The sequence below is a fragment of the Pinus tabuliformis genome, chromosome 3_2 (assembly GCF_031772625.1).
Source record: "Pinus tabuliformis cultivar Carrire ecotype Pingquan chromosome 3_2, CPIR1, whole genome shotgun sequence".
NCBI classification, from domain to species: Eukaryota; Viridiplantae; Streptophyta; class Pinopsida; order Pinales; family Pinaceae; genus Pinus; species Pinus tabuliformis.
The window spans coordinates 772,761,862-772,783,543 of record NC_142302.1 but is presented as its reverse complement, the minus strand read 5'-3'; the positions used below and the strand labels follow the sequence as shown (position 1 = coordinate 772,783,543).

Below are 21,682 nucleotides of genomic sequence, written 5' to 3'. Positions count from 1 at the left end.
ATTTGTGTAGGTTGCGGTGTGAGTTATTCAATATTTGTTGTAGGATACAGTAAATAAATTGTTAAATCAAATTAACAATTAGGAAAATTAATTTATAGTTGCTTCAATAGGATTTCAGTTACAGAATTTTCACATGCTATCAGAGCGCAGTTGGTCATCCGGAGAGCTCAGTAGCGAAGGAGTTTCATTGTTTAGTGTGGGTAGCAGATCGAAACCCCAAAGACAGCGAAGTCACTTTGCCAAGAGGTTGAGTTTCTTGAGGAGATTCGATTTTTCTAAGTGAGGAACAGAAAAATTCTCTCTCCAGATCAAGTAATTCCAAAGGCAAAGGGAGCAGCCCAGTGTTTTCGTAGAGCAAGTCTCTGCTGGACGCAGTAGTTTTGCAGCAGTTTGCTAGAGCAGAGCTAGTGTCAGGTGGAAGGAAGAAGAGCACACATTGAGGGAAAATTTTCCTCAAATAACTTCTTGTCTCAAGAAGTTCGTTTTCCCTTTCGTTGTTAGCAGAGTTTCTCACTCTAGAAAGGAGTGTGAATAGCACAGCAACAGCTGAGCAAAAGGGAAGAGGAGATCTTCGAGATTCGTTGAGATGGTCACTGTTGGACTTCGTGATCAAGACAGGTTGGATGGAGCTTCCAACTATGTCATCTAGAAGGCAAGGATGTCCTTCCTTCTAGATGAATATGGCCTGAAGCCATATATTGATGTAGTGGTAGCAGTAACCCAGGATGCAGATCAGCTGAAGGAGTACAAAAACAATATGGCGCGGGCAAAGAGATTGATCCTAGATGGTGTTTGGGATCATGTTGTATCACACATAATGGCCAAGGGAACGGCCAACAAGATGTGGAATACACTTTCCACGTTGTACCAGGTAACTTATGAGCAACGGAAGATGTACTTAGAGGAGAAGTTGAGGCTCATCTGGATGCAGAAAGGGGAAGGCATAGACTCTTTCCTCACCAGGATTGAGGAGGTTCGGGACCAACTGTCACTTGTTGGGCAACGCCTCAACCCACAGAGCTAGTGTGATTGGCACTAAACAGAGTCTCCGAGGAGTGGTAGGTATTCGTCCAAAGTATTTTGGGCAGAGATACCTTGCCAAGGTGGGACAGGATGTGGGCCGATTTGCAAGAGGAGGAGTTTAGACGAACTCTATTGAAGAGCTCCATCAACGACAGCAGCGGATCGAAACAGGTGGACGAGGAGAATGTGGCCCTCGCATCAAATGGTCCCAATCGGGGACAATGGGAACAGCGGAAGAAGAAGAAGGACTTGTCAAAGGTCGAGTGCTTTAGATGTGGTGAGTTTGATCACTACAATACCCAGTGTCCTCTCAAGAAGAAGGACAAGGAGGAGAAGCAGGACCAGGCTGCAGCTCATGCAGAGATCGATATGTTGTCCTCTAGATTGGAGGAAGACTTCGCCATGTTTGCAAACATGCCTCCAGGAGTGAGGTGGGGAGATTTGGTGTTGTAGCCCCAGAGGTCTACAAATGGGCATGATCCTTGAGGAGGTCCACCTCATGAATCATTACCTTGCTACGGGGGGCCACAGTATTCAGTCGCAGGATGGATCAGTGGTAGTAGATGCAGTCAAAGGACGAGTGAGAGTTGCAGACTAGCAGCAGTCAGATGTTGGGGAGCGCAGTGCAGAGTTGGCAGTAATGCAGTTGGCATAGTGCAGAATCAGCAGCAGCGCAGAGTCTTCAGTAGACAGAGCAGTAGCTAGAAGCAACTAGGACTCGGAAGACAGATGCATCATGCTGATCACAGTTGATTAAATATTTAGGATGCTTCTCAGTTGTAGCAGCAACAGAGGAAAGGGAGTTGCAATGCAAATGCAATGATGGCAGCAGTATGGGAGTGTCAGCAGCAGCATAGGTGCAACACACATCAGAGTTGTGCAGTGGTTGGTGGGCAACAACAGCATAGGTGCAGCACATATCAAAGTTGCACAGACATCAACAGCGTGACAGGATATGATGCAAAGACAAGGCGCTGCTACAAGGTGTGCAGTAAAGCACTAGAACACATTCCTCACTAAGAGGGAGTGCTAGTTTTTGTAGCATCAAATGTTTTCTAGCCAAAAAAATTTGTGGAGAGGCTAGAACACAGAAGATCTCCAAAACCCAGAAATCGTTTATGGAAATTCCACCTAGAAATGACTTAATTAGATTATTAGCCAGTTTTTAAATATTTCCTAAGTCTAAACTTAGGGAAAATGGTTAATTAATCAGAATTAATTAAGTCAAGACGTGAATGATCTAGAAACTCACACGGACCGACTTCAAGTTAATCCTAGTCATCAATTAAGATTTAATCTTGGTCGTTGGAGCCCCAACAGAGGATTAGAAGAAGAATTCGATGGGCACTTGGAGAATACACTTCAGCGGTTCGATTTAATGAGTAGATTGATTTCCAGAGTAGCAGTAGTCAATTGCCGGAGAGAGAGCCAGTGGATCGAAGCAATGAAAGAGAGGCAGGGATAGTGAAGCCGGAGGAAGGTTTCTAGATCCAGTGAGTGCATTTACAAAGAGGCAAGTGAGCCACAATGAGGTTGATGCAAAGCTACGCAATAGCCTCTAGTGGCAAAGTCGATTTGCTGAGGAAGATTGACGTTTTCAGTTCCAGAGGCCGGGAAGGAGTCCAAAAGTGTTGGAGAAGCGTCTTTTTGGTTAGCAGAAGGCAGAACGACTTCATCAGAATCCAACAAAAGGAAAGTCGTCCAGCCAACTACACAGAACAATGCAGAGGCTGATGCAGTGCCTTAGAAGGCCAAAATTTTGAAGGCAAGTGGTGCCGGGAAATTGCCTGTGGAGTGAGGAAATTTCCTCACTAAATTTTCTTGTTAGTTTTTCTCTATAGATTGCCAGTTTCAGCATCCAGTTGTACTCAAATTATCTCTGTTGCTTAATATTAAAACCCTCAGTTGCTGCACTGGTTTTCCCAAGTTGGGTTTTTCCGAGGAATTTTGTCCAAAAATAACTGTGTTATTTTATGTGCGTGTGCTAGCATTTCTTCTAGTGTTTATTCTTCCACAGTTTTATTTGTGTAGGTTGCAATGTGAGTTATTCAGTGTTTGTTGTAGGAAACAGTAAATAAATTGTTAAATCAAATTAACAATTAGGAGAATAATTTCTAGTTGCTGCAATAGCATTTCGGTTACATAATTTTCACAAAGCCCTAATCCTAATCTCAAAGTGATTGACGGTCGAGATTAGATCTCACTCACTTGAGATCAATGGCTAATATTAAAACTTATTCACTAAAGTAAATTACTTTACTTTTCCTAAGTTTCTATTAGCTCAATAAGCCGACATATTAATATGTGTTTTTTCTTAAGTTAGACTTAAGCTAAGTTACACTTGCAACTTGCTCACACTAGAGCAAGTGTTTTAAGGAGAATGTGGTTGACTTCTGCACACCTAGACACAAGGCTTGTTTAAAAATACCTACCTGAGCTACAAAAATCAATAAGGCAAAGCCCCACTAGGTGACCTAGGCAAGGTGCAACACTAGTGTTACCACTGTCACCTCAACAACAACTCTACTCGTTTTAGTGATGGACACAATCTAACACATGGGAGGTTTCCTTAGTAGGGCTTAGGGATCAAATAATCCAAGCATCTTAAGCTTGGTGCCCTCAACAGAGATACATCTAATTCTTCTAGTCAAATAGAAAGTCAAACTGACCAACAATGTAGCCTTGGTCAAACCTGGTCAACCAGCCCTCATGTCAAGTCACCAGTTTACCCAATACAATCAGCCTGATTTGATCTGCTAGGGCCAAAATTCAGCCTACTACACCCAAGAATGTTGGTCCTGCTGCTTTAGTAAGCCCAGAAACTCTGCCCTCAATCTGTCCTTACTCTGCCTCAGATTTGTCCAATACTCTACCTCAGATTCGTCTTATATTCTACCTCAGATTCATCTTGTCCTTTGCCTCAGATTCATCTTGTTCTCTGCCTCATATTCGTCTTGTTCTCTGCCTCAGAGTTGAATCAACTGAATTCTTGCCTTGTTGAGGAGAACAAATGGCCTATATATAGGCATTTCAAGACAGAATGGGTGTGTCCCTTCACTAGGGCCAACTTCATCTTTTGGAGGGCCGACTTGTCATTTGGAGCCAAAAATCCAACTTTTAGAAATTCATAAATTTTCTCTTTTGAAACCGACATGAAGAACATGTCTAATATTAATCATTGCATAGATTTCAAGGGCTAAAATATCAATTATGAAGACCAACCATAGCTACAAAATTCAACATACACTACCAAAAACATGTCCCGTAGTTCAAGTAGTGTAGGTTATGCTTTGGTGGTTCATAACATAATTCAAATGTTTTTTAGACCCATCTAAAAAATACAAAGTGATAACTATAATTTTTTAACCCAGAAGAAATTTTGACCCAAAAGCAAACTAACATCAAATGAAAAGCACGCCCTTCGAAACAAATAACCATATAACTTTAAATAGAAATGAAAGCTTGGAAAAAAGAGTGCCTTCTTGGGGGAAACTTCTTGAAGCCTTTTATATAATAATGGTTGTGCAATTTGGAATCTGCGTTCAAATGTTGATGGGGCACTGCAAAATTGAAATGGATATGTTATTGCATGTTTAAAACCAAAAAGCGAGAAATATATACCTCAAGCATTATCTAAAAAATAAGAGTTAAATTTGAAGAAAAACACAAGGAAGATTAGCACCAACACAATAATAGATGGGATTGTAGCCTTAAGAGATCATGTGATGAGCCGATAAAAAAAAGGAACTAGAAAAAACGCAGCACATGGAACTAGAATAGTAAATTCATAGGAATATATATATTCAACAATCCAGTTATTCCTAACAAACAAATTTAATCCAGAGATCTCTGCTTTGTGCTAATTGATACATGCACAAGCTTAAAGAGAAATTGAGTTGAATGAAAAAAGGGTCTTCGCTAAAAATAGAGGAAAAATTATGGAGCAAACTGATGAATTTCAAGATCATTTTTTTAATCCATACAACAAATAGGTTGAGGGTTCACACTCCTACAATCAAAAGTTCAACATAAATAAGGTGATACCAATAGAGGTATTGTTCTACGATGGATCCCTGTAAAACAAATAAACTTTGTTCATTGAGGGGTTTGCATGAGCAACATTTAAGCAATGGACTTAACTTTACTACACACTTGTTTAGCATCAGTGATATTGCAATAGACATTAGAGATGTGTGGTTCAAGGTAAGTCAAAGTATGAATTTTGCAAATTAAACAATCTCTTATGTGTCCTAGTTCATTTAATTTATATTAAAGTCCACTAATGACCAAAATAAGTCAATGGGGCTTGTTATACAATATATTTATATTGTAATGTCACTTTTGAGATTGTTGAATGTCTTCTTTCCTTTGCGTGCGTGTTACTCTGCTTTTGTTTGTGAAAGAACAATGAAATAAGTTACACATTCAATATCCACATCGTTGCTGCTTTTGTGATTGAATCCTTGTTAAGTCTTCTCTGGGTACCTCTGGCAGCATACTTAGAGCAGGAGATGAAATTCTTTGTGGTAAGTGAAAGCAGCACACAAAGGGTTCCAATGTGAAGCCAGTCAATTTGCAACATGGATCATAACAATTTCCAAGAGTTCTTAAGATACATTTTATGTTGAATTAAAAAGGATAAATAATAGACATAAGACTCTGTTGATCAGTGTGACCCACCAAAGAGATATTGCAAATAATTTCTTGGGTTGACTTCATAAATTGTTTGTCTGATTATTGAGAATTTATTTATGCATACCGCTGCACCAAATCATTTTTGTCAGTGCACTTCATGGAGCAGAGATGCAGACTATTATTTCAATGAGAAAAATGGTGACACAGAACAAAATTGCATAGAAGAATTATCCGAATATGTCGAAGACATTCAATTTTAGAAAGATTCAGGAAAGAATAATATGATGACACAACAAACGAAATGCCACAATTACTTAAAAGACCATGTAAGAAATTGAAAAGCCGTGTTAAAGCTCTGGAACAACTGCATTATGGACATCTGTTGAAGATGCTGTGGCACACCATGATGGTATACCATCCACAGCAGATATTGAACCCGTTGTAATAATGGTACAATGTGGATATCAAATGCTGGATGTACAACATTCAGCAACAACAAGAACATGGCCAAACCAAGTATGTCATTATTTTAAACTTACTGCTCAAGAAATGCTATTTATTGTGAACATGATTATGCCAAGTGAACGTGTTCATTTCCAGTCTAGATTACTTAAGAAGAGACATCCAATGAAGTTTGATAATTTGGACACTGATTGTGATTTTCAAATTTTCTCTAACCATATTATGATTTTAGTGCATTTCTCTTAGTCATTGAGCTGTCTAAATCTATCATATTTGAACATGAAGAAATACAGAAGTAAAATCGGATTCTGTTGAATTAGAATAGTGTCCTGTTAGCACAGAAACCCATTCCCAGAAGTGAGTAACTTGATGAAATTGCGATGGAAATTTCAGTGTTATAATATTTAGAACAATGTTGATTTTTAATGTACCTTGGACAAGTGGTTTCCCATGGGTTAGTCTCTACCTAGGAAAAAGTGTCCAAAAAGTGTACAACTCCCTGCATCTCGCACCGTTGCACACCTCTCTATGCTATCCTGCATTGGTGCAACACTCCCGTGCTTCTCGCTCTGTTGCAACCTGCTAGCCTCGCGCTATCCGGGGACTCCTGCACTGTAGCACTCTCCGTTGCTTCATCCTCATCCATTTCTACCGACATCTGCCAGTTCTGCTACTCCTCTTCAGGGCTCCCGTAGCAAGGTATAATCCAAGAGGTTGGGTTCCTCAAGGATCCTACCCCTCATCGCCTATAGTCGTCCTGACTACAGCTCGATGTCTCCCCACCTCTTCTCTAGAGGTGCATGAGCACTCATGGCACAATTGTCATCCTCCTCAACTTCTTTCTCTGCCTTTGTTGGCGCTGCCTTCGACTCAGAAGCCTCTCCCTTACTCTTCTTCCTTGGACACTGGTTCGCAAAATGACCTAGTTCCCCACAATGGAAGCCTTAACCTTGGAGAGGTCCTTCTTCTTCCTCTTCTCCTGCTTTCCCACAGATGCTAGAGCCACATCCTCTTCTTCCTCCTTCTTGATCCTGACCCCTTCGCCGCTACTCCCCGCCTTGGTCAGCAATCTGATCTCTTCTTGACGAAGCGCCACCCATAATTCTTCCCAATCCGGAAGACTCGTCCTGCCTAGTATGCTCTGGAAAAATACCTCCCAATCCTCGGAAATCGGCGTGGCCTCACGGATCTCCTTCAACCAACCGAGGAAGACCTCTATTTGCTCTCCCTTTTGCATCTAGTATGCCCTTAGCTAATTCTCCAGGAACATCTTCCTCTGCACGAAAGAATGTTGTTACAATGTCTTCAAGGCGTCCCACATCTCCTTTGCCATTTCCTTCTCAGCAATATGTGGTACCACATGATCCTTAACCCCATCAAGGATGATGCAATTAGCCTTAGCCATTGCCTCCTCGTACCTTTCATTAGCTACCGGGTCAACTGGAATAGCTATCCCCTTGATGCGATGTCTATCTAGAATGGACAAGATCTTGGCCTTCCAAACCACAAAGTTGAACACTCCGTCCAACCAGTCCTAATCTCTCAACCCATTCATGGCCATCCGAGTCTCTCTACTTCCCGCCTGGAAGTTCTCGGTTCGACTCTTGCTAAGTCTCTCTACTTCCCGCCTAGAAGTTCTCGGTTCGACTCCTACTGAGTCTCTCTACTTCCCGTTTGGAAGTTCTCTTCTGGACTCCCTCTGAGTCCCGATTTCCCTCCTGGAAATCCTTCTGCCAACACCAAGTTGCCTCACTCTGATCGTCTGTTCAACTACAACACTGATCTGGATTCCTTGGCTAGAAATCCACCTTGGCAGCAACTTCCTCTACCTTGGTCTTGCCCTGTTAGGTACTGTTTTAACCACAGTACCCCACCAGCTTCGCTCCGCAAACTACCCACAACCTCCTATGCCCCAGCAACTGAAGGATTGAGCCTCTTGGCTCTACGCAATCCCAACACCGGCAAAACAGCTCCCCCAGCCAACTGCGTCAACCCTCCTGGCCTCTGCATGAGCCTATTTCTGCCCTCCTCAACCTCTACGTTGTCTCTCTCTGGCCCAGAGTAATGACGCAGTCCTTTTGCGTCACTACTTCCTCTGTTGCTTTCTGCAAGGATCAGCTCTATCACTTGGGATAGCTGAATCTACTGCAAATGCTCTGCTAAGCTAATGCCTTTAGTTTTCCTGTGATCTGCAACCACCCTCTAATACCATGTTGGAATTTCTAAGTCTAACCCATTAGAAATTCTTCCTGTACTATCTAGTTTATTTCACCCACTTGTTTAACTACTTAACAAGTGATTTACAATGTAAATACTAAAAATAAACACAAGTACAGTATCAACATCTATAGATCATCAATTGAAAGAAAACAAGCACACAAGTGACACCGTTATTTTGGACCAATATCCCCAGAAAAACCTAATGTGGGATAACCAGTGCAGCTATTCAGAGGGTCATATTATTATGCAATCTATCTGAGTACAACTGGGTGCCTAATCCGGCTCACCCGACAGAGAAAAATACACCACAGCAATACCTCTATATCTAAAAACAGGTATTCAGAAAACTTGTCCCATGAAACCCTCTGCAGCATAATTGAAGCTCAGCACTGGCCCTTGTGGCCTCTGCGTTAGCCTCCTGCACCATCCCCAAGACCCTCTGCATCAGCCCTCTGAGGCACTGCGCAGCCTTTGGAAGCCTCTGCATCACTCCCTCTGCCCTCTGCGTGGATGGCACAGTCTCTCTAGACTCTGCGTTGCCTCTACTAGGCTTTGCGTAGCCTGGACTCACTGTTGTTCTCGCTCTCTCTGCTTTTGTGTTGGTCTCCCAGTATTGTCCCTGCTTCTCTGCCTCGTACTCACTACCCCTCACTGCTGATCACTGATTCAACTTTGCTTAGCAACCCTGCTCTAGCAAAATGAATGACTGATCACTCTGGTGTATTCTCCAACTGACCCTCAAGCCTCCTCTTATACTTTTCCTATTGGTTCATCAACGGCCGAGATTAAATCTCTAATCAACAACTAAGATTAGATTTGGCTTGATCCATGACTTTTGGAACCTTCTAACCCAGTTTTATATTAATACCGATTAATATTTTATTTTTCCTAAGTTTAGACTTAGGAACTCCATTAAAAATATTAATTATTTTAATATCTCCCAAACCGGTTAGAATCTGCCCAAACCATTTCTGGGTCTTGGAGATCTCATGTGCTTTAGCCTCTCCACCAATTTTCAAGGCTACAGCACATCCGATGCTACCCTAAATCAACACATTAGGATGACAAAGGCGGAAAGTGTAGTTCATTATCTTGGCAGGGTCAAACAGGTAAGTAATGATTTGACTGCTATTGGTGAGACAGTTGCACCCACACAGTTAGTCAGCATAGTTGTAGCGGGACTTCCTAAGTCTTGGGAGGTCTTTGGAAATGTCGTTACCTCTAGGGAGAATCTTCTCAATTGGGACAAATTCTGGGATGATTGTGTGCAACATGAGATACGGAAGACTAGCAGTGGTGGAGTGAAGATAGTAGATGAGGAGGATGTAGCCTTGACAGCCGAGGGGAAGAGTATAGAGAAGGCCAAGTACAGGGCCTCATCAGATGGGGCTAAGGGAAAGGAGAAGAAGAAGAAGAAAGATACAGATATGTCCAAAGTCAAATGTTGGGCATGTCAGAAGATGGGACACTATGCTCCTACATGTCCTAAGAGGAAGAACAAGGGGAAGAAGGGTATTATCAGCAAAGGTGGAGCAGTTTGCTTCACAATTTGACCAGGACTTTGCATTTATTACTTCTACATCTAGTAGGAATACATCATCTGATGTGTGGTACATAGACAGCGGGGCTTCCCGTCATATGACAGGTGCACAGGAGTTCTTTTCAGAGCTTGCAGAGAGGGCACTTGATATTGAGATTGTACTAGGAGATGACCGCAATGTGAGATTTGTTGGTGTGGAGACTGTGACCTTTGAGAGGGAGTCTTTGCCTCCTTTAAACGTCATGGATGTTTTGTATGTTCTGAGGATGAAGAAGAACTTGATTTCAGTGTTTGCTATGGAGGAGAAGGGGTTTGATGTCACTTTCTCAAGAGGGCAGGTATTGATGCATCCCAGGGGAGCTTCCATCACTTCGGCCAAAGTGATTGGAGTCTACTCTGGGAAACTATACAGGTTCAGTTTTTAGCCAGCAGGTGCATTGGTGAGTAGATGTTAGCACTCACTAGTACCACCAGCAATAGAGACTTGTGCGAATTAAGGCACCGAGGATAGCGCATATGCATCATGGAGCATTGAGAGCACTAAGGGAGATCACTACAGGAGTTCTTGATTTCAGTGTCAAGCATTATGAGGTTTGCAGAGGGTGTGCTTTGGGCAAGTACACCAAGTTACCATTCCCAACAAGTGACAGTAGATCTACACATATACTAGACTTGATTCATACTGATGTTAGTGGTTGTATGTCTCATGTGTCTTTAGGTGGTTATGAGTATTATGTTATATTCACTGATGACTACTCTAGGAATACTTGGACATATTTCCTGAAGACCAAGGGTGAGGTCTTCAGTCGCTTTAAAGAGTTCAAAGCTCTTGTGGAAAAACAAACAGGTAGGAAGATTCAAGTCTTGAGGTCAGACAATGATGGTGAGTACACCGATGGTGGGTTTTCTGACTTTTGTGCACAGGAGGGCATTAGGAGAGAGTTCACAGTTCCTTACAACCCTCGACAGAATGGAGTGTCTAAAAGGAAGAACAAAGCTATTGTTGGGGTTGCTAGAGCGATGATTCATGATCAGGGGTTGCCTTTGTTTTTGTGGGTTGAGGCCTGCAATACTGTTGTTTATCTTCAGAACAGGAGTCCTCACAGAGTATTGGGGAATATGACTCCAGAGGAGGCTTTCACTGGAGAGAAGCCTCATGTGGGACATCTTCGTATCTTTGGATGTCTCACACATTCTTAAGCTAGAACCCATGGCAGAGAAGGGTATCTTTATGGGTTACAGCGAGACTTCGAAGGCTTATCGGATCTTCATTCCTTCTAAACGGAGAGTGGTGATTAGGAGGGATGTGAAGTTCGAGGAGGAGAGGGCCTATTGGAGATCACGGGAGTATGATGAGAGAGAGTCACAGACTTCTCGGCAAGGAGGTCAGGTATAGGGAGCAGGAACTCAAGGTTCTGGATCGACTAGTACAGGAGGTACTTCAGTGTCAGTGACATCTAGGACACCAGTGGCGAGTTCAGTGAACACTTCTTTAGAGAGTCCACTAGTATAGAGTTCACATGGCACTTCAGCTGACACGGGCACAGGTGCAAGTACAGGTTCTTCGAGGACAGGTGCTGGTACAGGCACACCAAGGTCAGTTGGTAGACCTTCAAGTTCACGAGACTGGAGGGCAAAGGATGAGGTTCTCCATGGGGAAGCTTCTTCAGGGAAGAGGAGGCCCAATTAGCTTCAAGACACCTTGAAGGAAGTAGAGTTCGTTGGTCCTCCGAAGAGGGTGAACAGGGAGAGTGCGCCACCTGAGCGGTTTTGCGGTTATGTAGCCAAGGCTACCAGCAATGTTGACTCTGAGCCTACTAGCTATGAGGAGGCTGCCAGCCAGGAGGTATGGAGAGAGGCTATGGTGGAGTATGCCTCTATCATTAAGAACAATGTTTAGGAAGTGGTGCCTAGGCCTGAGGGCAAATCAGTTGTGACTTCCAAGTGGCTCTACAAGATCAAGGATGTTGAGGATGGCAGCATTGAGAAGTTCAAGGCGAGGCTTGGGGCGAGAGGGTTCTCACAGATAGAGAGAGTTGACTATGATGAGACCTTCGCTCCTGTAGCTCAGTACACTTCTATCTGGTCCCTTATTTCTATTGCTGCAGAAATGGGTTGGCAGATCCATCAGATGGATGTGAAGACCGCATTTCTGAATGGAGTTATAAATGAGGAGGCATTTGTTGAGCAGCCAAATGGCTTTGAGGTACTTGGGCGAGAGACCCATGTATGCCAGTTGAGGTGAGGACTCTACGGACTTAAGCAAGCTCCGAGAGCTTGGTATTTGAGGATTGATACTTACTTGCAGTAGATGGGTTTCACGAAGAGTGATGTAGATCCAAACCTATACTACATTGTTGTAGGGGATGATCCGCTCATTCTTGTGCTGTATGTTGATGACTTGTTCATTACTGGGGCAAAGAGACTGATTAGTGGTTGCAAGGAGGATCTTGTTATGGAGTTTGAGATGAAGGACATTGGGCTGATGCATTACTTTTTGGGGTTTGAGGTGTGGCAAGAGGAGGGGCATATCTTGCTGGGGCAAGGGCAATATGTTGTGGATGTGTTGCACAGATTTCACATGGCAGACTGTAGACCCATGTCTACACCTATGATCACCAACTGGAAAAACCTTCATGCTTGAGATTCTAGTTTGGTGGATCCCACATTGTATAGGCAACTTATTGGGTCCTTGATGTATCTGGTCAACACTAGGTTAGATATATGCTTTGCAATGAACACACTTAGCCAGTTAATGGTTGAACCTAGGAGGGTGCACTGGGTAGCTGCAAAGCACATTCTTCGCTATGTGCAGGGGATTATGGTCTGGACTATAGGCAGGAAGATGGAGTGAGGTTGGAAGGTTACACAAATGTAGATTGGGCAGCTTGTGTTTCTGATAGGAAAATCACTTCTGGGTGTTGCTTCGGATTGGGTTCGACAGTTGTGTTGTGGTTCAGTTGAAAGCAAAAGTCAGTTGCTTTGAGCTCTTCTGAGGTTGAGTATGTGGCTACAAATCAGGCTAGCTGCGAGGCCATTTGGCTTCGCAAGTTGTTGTATGGCTTATTTGATCAGGGGTTGAGATCGACGGTTATTCACTGTGCTAATCAAAGTTGTATTAAACTCACAGAGAATCCAGTGTTTCATGACAGGTCAAAACACATTGACATCAGATATCATTTCATTAGAGACTATGTTCAAAAGGATTTCATTAGAGACTATGTTCAAAAGGAGGCAGTGAAGCTAGAGTATATATCAACAGATGAGCAGGTGGCCGATGTTCCCACGAAGTCCTTGCCAAGAGGCAAGCATGTCCATTTCAAGGACAAGATGGGTGTGGTGAGAAACACTTTCCTCGGCAAGAGGGAGTGTTGATTTTTAATGTACCTTGGACAAGTGGTTTCCCATGGGTTAGTCTCTACCTAGGGAAAAGTGTCCAAAATAATTCTTTTCCTAAGTGTGACTTTATAAAGTGAAAGTGACTTTATAAGTGGTAAATTCAATGTTAAATTATAAATGAAAAGTGACTTTAGACATAAAATACAATGTGGGTACTTTATTTAATGGATGAGTTAAAAAATAGAAAGTGAGAATTAAATGCACATTTATTCTCATCCCTTAATCTAAAATGAATCTGAGCCATCAGATCTTAGGGTTGCCCAAAAGTCATTTAGGGAAACAAAAGGGGAAAAGAAAAAAGAGACTGCATTCATTCTTCATGAGCAAATTGGAGAAAGGACACTGAGAGCTAGAGAAAAGTTCTAAAGGAGAAATTTGATGCAGCAAACAAAAGAAGTGATTGCTGGGCAAAGCTGGGCACAAAAATCCAGGCATAAAAGACAACATAAGGTACAGTACGAACAACATTTAATGTTGCAAGCTGTATGCCATTCGAGAGAAGTTTTTGAGAAAAAATTTAAAAAAAAAAAAACTATACAGTCTATACACCGGTACAGAAATCCGTACAATCCATACGAAATCCTTACAGTATAATCGTATCCAAATTCCATACAGTAAATATTTTCAGCTTCAAGTGGGCACGATTTTCATGGACTTTTGGGCTGAGGAGATAAGTTGTATTTTGTTGTTTTGTTTTGTTTGCAAATGTATTTTTCCTGAACTTGAAAGATAAATAAATTTGAAGAGCTCTCTAACAGGGTTTCCCCAGAGAAAATTGAAGGGGTTTTGCCTGGGTCTAAGTTGACCAAAAATCTGTGTGTATTTTTATGTGTGTTGTTGGTCTGTTTATGTCCATATTTATTTTCAGCATGTGTCGACAATCCCATGTGTTTTGATCTGAAAATTTCATTCCCAGAATTCTATATGTTGAATGTATGTTTATGGGAAAGGGCATTTACCTGAATGGGAGTGATAAGGTGAAATTAAAATCGGGTTGGGATTGCAGGAAACATTTTAGTCATCAAATTTCAACAAATAATTAGCCCACTAATGTCACTTGCAAATTTTTCTTTCCGTTTGGGCTTGTACTCGCCACCTTCAGGGGGTTTTCCTAGACTTGCATGCGTTGTTTTCCCGGTGGATCTGCAAAACAGATACATCAACAACACACAAAAATCTTATTTGGCATGCAACCAAGCTGCCAAAAGGGTTATAAAAAAATGTTTTACAAATAACGATGGAATTTTCTTCAATGTTAGCTTTAAATGGTGAAAGAAAATTAACAAGAAAAGCACTTTAAAAGGTAGATACGTTACCAAGATAAAGACCTTAAAACTTCTCAAACATTGCATAAGAAAGGATGAAAACACCAACAAGGCTTAAAAGCCAGATAAAGGCACAATAGTTCTCTATTCTGCATATACCAAGTGTAGGAATTTACAGGGTAAGTTCCACAGAAGAATACCAAAAGGACACCGCTCACAACCAGATCTCAAATCAATACACCAGTATTTTTGACGTGGTTAAAACCCTCAGAGTGCAAGGAGGGAAACAGTCCACGGCCTGTCCCAACGTGGGTACAGACAATTTATTAATCAAAGAATGAAAATTTACATAAGCTTCTCTCATGCACGGATTGCCCGAACAATGACCCTCCATGCGCTTTAAATAGAACTCATGGACCAATCGGGTGTCAAGCCACGGATCAAGTGTCGGTAATACCGAGGTGAGAGTGAACCGTCGGATCACTACATATCGTGACCGTCGGATTGTAAGTTACAAAATGTACAACGGTAAAGAAACACACTTTACCTAACTCTAACCTAACTCTATACTAGACCAAGTTGAACTTAACTATATCCTATGTGTCGGAATATCCTAACATCCCCCCTTAAGAACAACTTGGGATAGGATTGAAGGATTTACAAATATGACACAATAGGAGAAGGAAGGAGGCACTAGAGCCTATCCCCCCTTAGTGACAACTTCCTGAACTCCAAGCATATATCGAAGTTTAGTGAACTTCGCCTCTGTGAGAGCCTTTGTGAAGATGTCTGCAACCTGATCATCCGTTGGACAATATTGCACTTCAAGAACATGGTCAAGAATGAGCTTTCTGATGAAGTGCATGTGTAGTTCAATGTGTTTGCTGCGCTGATGCTGGACTGGATCTTTGCATAGCTGAATGGCACTTTGATTATCACACCAAAGTGTGGTTGGATGCTGCTGCTCAAAGCCAAACTCTGATAGGATCTGACGAAGCCACAAGGCTTCCTTACTAGCTTCCACGGCACCACGATACTCTGCTTCTGCTGACGAAAGAGAAATGGCAGCCTGTTTCTTACAAGCCCATGTAATAGGTCCTGAACCAAGAGTGAAGACATAACCGGCAGTAGACTTCCGATCATCAAGGTCACCAGCCCAATCAGAATCAGTGAAACCAACTAACAGAGGAGCTGCTTTGGCACTGTAATGAATCCCAAACTGTATTGTACCTCGAACATAACGAAGTATTCTTTTAGCTGCTTTCCAATGACTTTCACGGGGGTTTTGCATAAAACGAGCAACAAGGCCAACAACAAAGGAAAGATCAGGACGAGTATGGGTTAAATACAAGAGTTTTCCGACAAGTTGACGGTATAAGGTAGCATCAACTTCAGGAGAAGTACAAGAGACTGAAAGTTTGACTCCAGACTGAAAGGGAGAAGGGGCTGGCTTACAGTCTTCCATGTGAAAATGACGAAGAATATCACAAGCATACTTGGACTGGGAAAGGAAAATACCCTCTTGGGATTGCAAGACTTGAAGACCGAGAAAATAGTGTAAGTGTCCTAAGTCTGTCATTTCAAATTTCTTTTTAAGGCTGGACTTCACATGGTTTATAAGGTTGGGATCACTACCAGTAAGAATAAGATCATCAACATAAAGAACAAGGATGATGAGAGAGTTGCCCACTTTCTTGGTGTAGACAGTATTGTCAGAATGACACCTAGAAAAGCCAGATTCTAAAAGAAAGCTATCCATTTTGGCATACCAAGCTCGAGGAGCTTGCTTGAGGCCATAAAGGGATTTCTTAAGGCGACAAACGAGGCTGGAGTCTGTTTGTATGAAGCCAATGGGTTGTTCCATATAGATTTCTTCCTGCAAGTCCCCATGCAAGAAGGCAGATTTAACATCCATTTGATGTACTTCCCATTTTAAAGAGGCAGCAAGGGAAAGAACAAGGCGGATAGAGTTCATTTTGGCAACTGGAGAGAAGGTTTCAGTGTAGTCAATGCCTTCAACCTGTGAAAAGCCCTTAGCAACTAGACGAGCTTTATGTTTGTTAACTTTCCCATCTGGTCCATACTTGGTTCTGTAAACCCATTTGCATCTAACAAGTTTGCGTCCCTTTGGTAGAGGAACAAGATCCCATGTATCATTTGTCATCAATGAATGATATTCTTCATTCATAGCTGTTTCCCAATGTGGATGGCCTGAAGCTTCTGCAAAAGTGTCAGGATCATGATTCACTGGAGCTTGAGCCAGTAAAGAAGAGGCTCTTTCAAACTGAGAACGTGTACGTCGCTGATCTGTAGGATCACCGGCAAGATCACCTGCTGCATCCCGAGTAGCACGGACCCATTTTGGAAGTTGAGGATCCTGAGAAGGTGGGGAAGGATTATCATCCTCGCTTTCATCATCAGAAGAAGAAATGTTCTCAAAGATAGAAGAGATGGGAAGAGGTGGCACATCCGCCGGACTAGGCTCGCAGGCCGATTTATTTTCATCAAATTTTACATCTCTTCTAATGATAACATTTTTGGACTTAAATGGAATAAGTCTATAGCCTTTTACATCTTCAGAATATCCAACAAAAGTACATTTCTCACTCTTAGGTTCTAAGGCTTTATGCTTTTCATCTGGAATATGGGCCCATGCTTCACTTCCAAACACACGAAAGTGACTTACATCTGGTTTAATGGAACTCCAAGCTTCTTCTGGAGTGATATTCTCTAGAACCTTAGTAGGAGTGCGATTGATTATATAATTTGCACAATTAATTGCTTCGGCCCAAAAACTAAGACTGAGTCCTTTAGATTGCAGCATACAATTAGCCATTTCTTTAAAGTGCGATTTTTCCTTTCAGCTACACCATTTTGTTGTGGAGTGTATGGAACAGTATGTTGCATTTGAATGCCATTTTCGGTGCAAAAGGTGATGAATGCATTTTTAACATATTCTCCACCATTATCAGTTCTTAGCTTAAGAATTTGATGTCCAGATTGTTTTTCAACGAATGCTTTGAAGGCCAAAAAGGTGGTAAATACTTCGCTCTTGAGTTTTAAGAAGTATACCCAAGTGCGTCTAGAGAAATCATCAATGAAAGTTAAGAAGTACTTGCAGCCAGAGAATGAAGCAACAGGAAGAGGACCACATAAATCACTGTGCACAAGCTGTAAAGGGGCTGAGGCGTGCCAAGAGGCACGTTTGTCAAAACTGTCCCGATGATGTTTTCCGAGTACACATCCGGAACAAACACCATCTTTGCAAGATACCATAGGAAGACCTGTCACCATGTTTTCTTTACAGAGATGCTGAAGGGAGCGATAGTTTAAGTGACCATACCGCTCATGCCAAAGTTTGCTCACTTCATCATTATGAGCAACAAATACTGAGGGAAGATGGGATGACCCAAAGTTGTGAAACTTATACAACCTTTTGGAATCATCAGCAAGACCAGTAGCTAGAATCTGTGTAGGATCTTTTAGATCCTTGATTACAACATCATGAGGTGAAAATTCAACGATTTTACCTTCACCTGAATGAGTTATCTGATAGACAGATAGAAGGTTGCAGGATAAGTTTGGAACACATAATACATCATTGAACTGACCATTGTCTAGATGAACAGTTCCAGTCCCTACAACATTAAGAGATCTATCATCACCAACATATATATTTTTGGTGTTACAATCATTTAAAGAAGAAAACATGGCTTGGTTTTTGGCCATGTGACAAGAGGCTCCAGAATCAATGAGCCACTCATGAGAATGAGAAGAAGAAGAAGATACATTTAATGCATAACTAGACTGAGATGATTGACGATGACATGCAGAAAATGCCGTTCCGGAAGTTGAAGTTGAAGTAGGCTCCAGATGGATGTTATGTTTCTTCATTGCGGCTTCCAAGGCTTCCATCTTCTTAAAGCATTTAGATTCTAAGTGGCCATCTCGATTACAAAAGTTACAATGTCTTTCAGTCTTCTTCCATTTGTTTTTATTGGGCTTATCATATTGCTGAAATGATCTTTCATCTTGAGGCTGAGTTGGTTTAGGACCATTCCTTTGAGGATAAGACTTCTTAGGATTCTTTGAATTTGGATACTGCTGGGCGGCTAACGCTTTTGTGGAAGAGTTTCCAAGATTAAGAAGACCAAGGTGTAAGAGTTTTTCTTGTTCTCTTATTAAGGAATCACAAAAGGAGTCAAAGGAAGGGGGCTTGTAGTCTTTGCCTTGACAAATGAAAGCTTCCCTGGTAGAATGGAAAGTGGAAACAAATACAGAGTAGGCTGGCCCTAACTTAGTGAGGATGGAATAAATAAGGTTACCATCATCTTTCTTAATTTTAACACCTTCCAAGAGATATCTAAGGTTCTTGAATTTTGACAAGAAATCTTCAATGCAAGAAAAATTATTAGGATCCAAAGTAAGCAGCTCATTTTCAAGTTGATGGGATCTAATTTCATTTTTAATCCCAAAAACTTTAGCAAGTTTTTCTAATGCTTCATGAGGAGTTTCAATTTCTGCAATGTGGAATCTAAGATCAGGAGAAACAGACATTCCTATCAAGCCACGTGCTTGATCTTGTCGATTTTCCCATTTTTCGGCCTTGTCTTCATCTTTGGGTTTCTTCTCTTGGTCTGTGGCTATTCTGAAGAGACCTTTACTTCTAAGTAAATCTCCCATGTAGGCGACCCATTGGAAGTAGTTAGTGCTGTCAAGAATGACTTGGCATGGACTTTCCATTTTTGAAAAACAACTGAAGCTGAAGATGCTGAAAGTGAGTGGTCCAATGGATAGATCTCGAAAAAATAGGCGGTTTTAAAAAAAACGGCTCTGAAAAAGGCTTCCGGATGAAGAAGTTATGGCTTTTTGAAAAAAAATTGTTGACGTTGCCGGCAAAGTGCGCGAATGTGCGGGAATGAAAAAATCCGCCCCCACAAAATGGAGACTTGAACCCAAGACCTCTACTCTCTTAAAAGGTCTTTGAACCAATTGATCTATACAAAAGATTTGAGAGAGAGAGAGAGAGAGAGAGAGAGAGAGGGGGGGGGGGGGGGGGGCCACGATTTGCGTGCTTGCCTTGGGAAGACTCTTTTCCCCTACAAAACACAAAACACAAAACCCAACACGAATATCCAAAGAAAAAAACGAACCTTACGGCTCGAAGTTAGCTTTAGCCAAAAACTAGAAATTTAAAAAAAATCTCAAAGTTAGCTTTTAGCCGAAAAACTAAATATTTTCCTCAATGTTTCTGATTTTCCGAGATCACACTAAGGTGCAGGGAAAAGAGCATACGCATGAGAAAAATCCTTTCTTTCTGTTTCTGATTTGCCCAGATCGCACAGAGTCGCAGGGCAAAGAGCATACGCAGAAATGAAAGGTATAGATCCGGAAAAAAAAAAAAGGCTAAATAAACCGAAACCGAAATAAGCAGAGAGAAAATGACAGTAAACTGCAAAAAAAACACTGTATACCTCCCGATCTGAAAAATGACGCAGCTAGGGCTACCGGAAACCTTTTCGCGTGAAACGAAAGGGGTTCCTCACTGAAACAGATGCTCCGAATGCAACAGAGCAGTCCTCTCGGCCCGAAAGCAGTCAGAAACAGCAGATCTAGGAAACGACAGCCGCATGCAGTTCTACCGGCTTCAGATTTGGATCACCAACGGACGCGGCCCTCAAATAGCTCTGATACCATGTAGGAATTTACAGGGTAAGTTCCACAGAAGAATACCAAAAGGACACCGCTCACAACCAGATCTCAAATCAATACACCAGTATTTTTGACGTGGTTAAAACCCTCAGAGTGCAAGGAGGGAAACAGTCCACGGCCTGTCCCAACGTGGGTACAGACAATTTATTAATCAAAGAATGAAAATTTACATAAGCTTCTCTCATGCACGGATTGCCCGAACAATGACCCTCCATGCGCTTTAAATAGAACTCATGGACCAATCGGGTGTCAAGCCACGGATCAAGTGTCGGTAATACCGAGGTGAGAGTGAACCGTCGGATCACTACATATCGTGACCGTCGGATTGTAAGTTACAAAATGTACAACGGTAAAGAAACACACTTTACCTAACTCTAACCTAACTCTATACTAGACCAAGTTGAACTTAACTATATCCTATGTGTCGGAATATCCTAACACCAAGAGGTTGATTGCACCAAGAAGATAGATACAGAACCAGCACAATGTTTCCTACACAAGAATGTAGAAGGTAGAAGAGAGAGAGAGAAAAAGAGAGAGCATGTTGCTGTTGAAGAAGATCCCCCCTTATCACCATAGTGAACCCCCTGCTTTTAATGATTTCCTCCTCCTATGTGCAACAGAGAGTGGTCATAAATGCATCTACCGTATGTATCAACAAAGATAAAGTTGGGATGGCTTAATACCAAAACACCCATAATTACATATGTTGATAATTAACATTTTATCGAAGAATAGTCACAAGCCCTTGAAGCAAAAATTGAAATCATAGGGCCCTGGGTTTGAGCATAATCATAAAGAAGTCATGAAGCATCCAGGAGCAATAGGTCAAACTAAGCATGCAAATCCTTCTCGTGTGCATTAATTACTTGGTTAAGTGAACTCATTATCGAAATCTCATCAAGTGAAGATATGCCTTAGTCCAAACGAATGTGAACTATCTTGATATGGAGAAAGAGTAGAGTGAAGTAGCTAAGTGCTTGAGTTTCACTGGAGAAGCTCTAAGTTGTCAAGAGATGAAGTACCCTTCTTAAATGTAGTTTGAGTGTAGTCAAAACAGAGGTGAAGTGTTAACGTGCACTAAGCCAAATTCAAGTCTCCTTTGGATAGTGGCAATGAACTAGAGAAGAAACAATGTACTTGGGTGATGCGGAGGTTTGTTTGAGTGTGACAAACACTATAAGAGAAGAAATCTTAGAAAACTGGAGGGATAACTAGAGTGGATAATCCATGTGCCTTATTGACTAGAGGAAAGGTGGAGTAAAGCGAGGATAAAGTGGAGAGACTCTAAGTTAAATTGAAGTGAAATAATGGGAGAGACTGCATGCACTTGGCCAACTCAAAGAGAGTGCCTTGTTAACTCATCCATGCATGCATACATCCTATTCAGCTCCCAGAGGGTGCCATCTCACTCCTATATCCATGC

At 41.8% G+C, this 21,682-nt stretch overlaps 1 protein-coding gene across 11 annotated transcripts in view; it reads right to left on the bottom strand.

Annotated features, from left to right (window-relative positions):
- The window catches only part of LOC149182907 (UDP-Glycosyltransferase superfamily protein), a 284,880-nt gene that overhangs the window by 142,224 nt on the left and 120,974 nt on the right, over positions 1-21,682 (bottom strand). For 10 of the 11 annotated variants that reach the window (XR_016257161.1, XM_089417000.1, XM_089417002.1 and 7 more), the window contains one exon: positions 4,502-4,583. The exons of the other annotated variant lie outside the window; for it this stretch is intronic. Coding sequence is in view for 9 of the 10 variants with exons in the window: in XM_089417000.1 (XP_089273126.1) it covers positions 4,502-4,583 (82 nt within the window). In the remaining variant the exon portion in view is untranslated. The remainder of the gene's footprint in view (positions 1-4,501; positions 4,584-21,682) is intronic. 11 annotated transcript variants of the gene reach the window in all.